Source organism: Chinchilla lanigera, unplaced genomic scaffold (assembly GCF_000276665.1).
Source record: "Chinchilla lanigera isolate Chin_1 unplaced genomic scaffold, ChiLan1.0 scaffold00173, whole genome shotgun sequence".
Lineage (NCBI taxonomy): Eukaryota > Metazoa > Chordata > Mammalia > Rodentia > Chinchillidae > Chinchilla > Chinchilla lanigera.
This window is the reverse complement of record NW_004955574.1, coordinates 1,228,249-1,231,655: the sequence shown is the minus strand read 5'-3', so window position 1 is coordinate 1,231,655 and position 3,407 is coordinate 1,228,249. Positions and strand designations below refer to the sequence as shown.

Sequence of the window (3,407 nt, the reverse complement as noted above, 5' to 3'; positions counted from 1 at the left end):
CCCAGCAATAAACAAACAAAAAACCAACAAACCTACCTTCCAAGCCCTTCTGCTTTAAGAGCCCCTGCTAAGGAGCCTCAGGACCCCAGGACCCTCCGACACACCCACACCACGGCACTATCACTGCATCTGTTTCTTCCTGCGCTTGGGTTATCTCCGCGGCGCAGGGAAGCGCTCTGCTACCACGGAGCTGCACCACAGCCCGGTTCTCCTGCTCTGCCTCGCTGCGCCGCTAGAAAGCTCAAAAGCACCCCACGCTCGCGGGCACGCGCACGCCCGGCCCACGCACTGTCCAGGCGGACATTAAACATTACAGGCAACGCAGCGCCCGCGTCCTCTTTTATTCTCATCACACGGGGTGCAGTCGTTTCCGAAGAGCGCAGAAGGTTAGTTACTACAGGATCCCACTGAGTAACATTCTCAGAATGACAGAATTGTCCGGATTGGGTTGCAGGGTCACAGGCGGGGGCGAGGGGGCCGCGGCTGCCAGAGGGGAGCCCCAGGGCCGTGGCCGCGGCGGTGGGGACCTCTGGAACTGGCCTGCGGCGCGGCCAGACTGTGGCTCTGAGCGGCTCACACAGCTCTGCCGGACGGTGACATCCAGGCTCCCTTGAACTGTCACCACGGTGTCCTTTCTGCAACAACCTCCAAATAAAGTCCATTGTTTCGAAAGAACAGCGGCTGGGGATGTAGCACAGCGGCCCAGCGCCTGCCTGGCAAGTGCGAGGTCATGAGTTTGAATTCTGATACCACAAGAAAAAAAGTTAAAGTAAAAATCTCAAACTGTCTCATTAACTCATTCCCGGGAAGTAAATATTGGATACATATCTGCCCAGCCAAGGCGCCCGCACTTCAATCAATCTTCTCTTGCTTTTTTTATTTACATTAAAAAGAAAAAAAAAAGAACCAGGCTTGTAACATCCAGAGGCTGAGGCAGGAGGATCTTTGAACCTAGGAGTTGAAGGCTAGTCTGGGTAACATAGTGAGACCCCATCTCCAAAATAATCAAAACAGCTGGGCATGGTGGCACTTGCCTGTCATCCCAGCACTGGGAGGCTGAGGCAGGAGGATCATTGGGAGTTCGAGACCAGCCTGGGCTACAAAGTGAACTCAAGGCCAGCCTGAACTGCATAGTGAGACCCTGTCCCAAAAAGAAAAAAGAAAAAAAAAAAATCAAAACAAAAAACTCACTTAAGTAACACTCTAACTTAAATGTTTTTCTTTAAAGGGACTCACCAAAGCTGAGATGGGTTCATACATTTCGGCTTTGTCCTAAAGAGGGATAACTCCTGAGACGCCAGTTATTTTTTCCCCCAGCTCTCCAGAAAATAAATACAGAACTATGTTCTGAAAGCTAGAATGGAGCCAGGCATGGTGGCGCACACCTGTCATCCCAGCATTTGGGAGGCTGAGGCAGGAGGATTGCTGTGAGTTCGAAGCCAGCCTGAGCGACATGGTGAGACCTTGTCTTAAAAAAAAAAAAAGCTATACTGGTGTTACCTGCATGCATCCTGTTTGTTCTAGTGCGCTCTCCTTACACTTAGCTGGCATTCACGCGCACATGCACCACACGCACGCTGCTGCACGCAGGTAACCCGGGATGCTGCCTTCTGTCTGTTTTGCGAAAGTACAGGACTGAGAACCAGGCTGGATACCCCCACAGCGAGGGAGGCTGTGAAGAGGAGGCACCAGGCTGTTAAGAGGGAAGGGGCTAGAACCAGTCCACCAGAACAACGCCCACTCACCAAGGTCTGTGTTAGGATATGGCAAACAGAAAGACTTGGGAGGCTGAGGCAGGAAGTTTGCAAATTCAAACCCTACCTGGGCAGTTTAGTGACTTAGTGAGACCCTGTCTTAAAAAATAATCTTCGATGATGAATGTGATCACTGTGTATGCCTAAAATGTACCAATAAAATCTGATTGGAAGAAACAAAAAGAAATATAAAAAAGAGCTGAAAATGTAGCTCAGTGAGAAGTTGAAAAAAAAAAAAAAAAAAAGTTGGGCGTGGTGGCACACACCTATAATCCCAGCACTCAGGAGGCTGAGGCAGGAGGCTACATAGCAGGACCCTGTTTCCAGACAGAGAGAGAGACACCCAAAGGAAGTGGGGATGGTTGAGCGCACAGCGGCCAGGGAGGCCTCCCCTCACACCGATTCGCTCTTCTGGGGCACGGTGTCCACCGTGGAGCGGGTGAAGGACTTGGTCTCCCTGTTTATGGTGTCCTCGGTCAGCACGTTGCGCAGGAGGCTGGGAAGGGACTTGAGCAGCCGGCCCTGGAAGCCGCGGCCGGCCGCCACGTAGATGATGGGGTTGATACAGCAATTGATGTAGGCGATGGAGACACACAGGGCGTCCAGGGCTTTGGTGCTCTTGTAGGTGGACGAGATCGGGGGGTACCAGGCCAGCAGGACCCCCGTCACCTGGTAGGGCAGCCAGAAGACGAAGAAGCTGCTCACCACGGCCACCACCACCTTGATGGTCTTGGCCGAGCGCGTGGCCCTGCGGCTCCAGGTCCGAAGCAGGAGGAAGGTGTAGCAGACAGCGAGCGTGAGCAGCGGCCACAGGAAGCCCACGAGCAGCCGCACCAGGGCCACAGCCTTCTCCTTGCGCTCGCTGCCGAGGCCGTAGTCGATGACGCACAGCGTCTTGAAGGAGAAGTCCTCTTTGTACGTCCTGCGGAACATGAAGGACGGGATGGTCAGCAGCAGCGCCAGCACCCAGGCCGCCCCACAGGCCGCCCAGGCCAGGCCGCCGGCCCGGAAGCGCTGGCACCAGATCGGGCTGAGCACCAGCGCCAGGCGGTCGGCGCTGATGGTGGCCAGCAGCAGGATGCTGCTGTACATGTTGAGCAGGATGAGCGAGGGCAGCACCCTGCAGGCGGCGTCGCCGAAGGGCCAGTGGCTGAAGCGCAGGATGGACATGAACAGCACGGGCAGCGCCAGGCAGGACAGGAGGTCGGCCAGCGCCAGGTTGAGGAACCAGATGGCGTTGATGTTGCGCCGGGCCTCGAAGGCGGTCACCCAGACCACGAGGGCGTTGCCCGGCACGCCCACCAGGAAGACGACTGCCAGGATGACCAAGGCGGAGAGGTCCCCGGCGGACAGACGCTCCACGTAGTTGTCCACGGACGTGTCGGGGGCCAGGGTGGCGTAGTCGCTGTAATTGTAGTCCACGGCTTCCTAAGCGGAACAGAGGCAGCCGAGTCTGAGTGCGGCCCCCTGCGCCCGGCCGCCGCAAGCCTGGGCTGGAAGCCCGTGCCAGCTGTTGGGCCCGCGGCCCTCCTGGGCTTGGGGAAACCGGGGCCAGGAGTTCCCTGGCGGTGTGGCATTTGTTAACACATTGAAAGGCTTCCCTCCTCGTGGTCCCCCCGCCCCTGGCCACCTCCTCCTAAAGCCCCTGGACTT

The 3,407-nt window shown here is 56.5% G+C and overlaps 2 protein-coding genes across 2 annotated transcripts in view; both read right to left on the bottom strand.

The window, feature by feature from the left end:
* The window catches only part of C5ar2 (complement component 5a receptor 2), a 20,598-nt gene that overhangs the window by 10,892 nt on the left and 6,299 nt on the right, over positions 1-3,407 (bottom strand). The window lies entirely within an intron of this gene.
* C5ar1 (complement component 5a receptor 1) overlaps positions 2,022-3,407 on the bottom strand; it is a 7,693-nt gene continuing 6,307 nt past the window's right edge. The window contains exon 2 of the mRNA XM_005413864.2: positions 2,022-3,182. Coding sequence (XP_005413921.1) covers positions 2,148-3,182 — 1,035 coding nt within the window. The 3' untranslated portion in view covers positions 2,022-2,147. The remainder of the gene's footprint in view (positions 3,183-3,407) is intronic.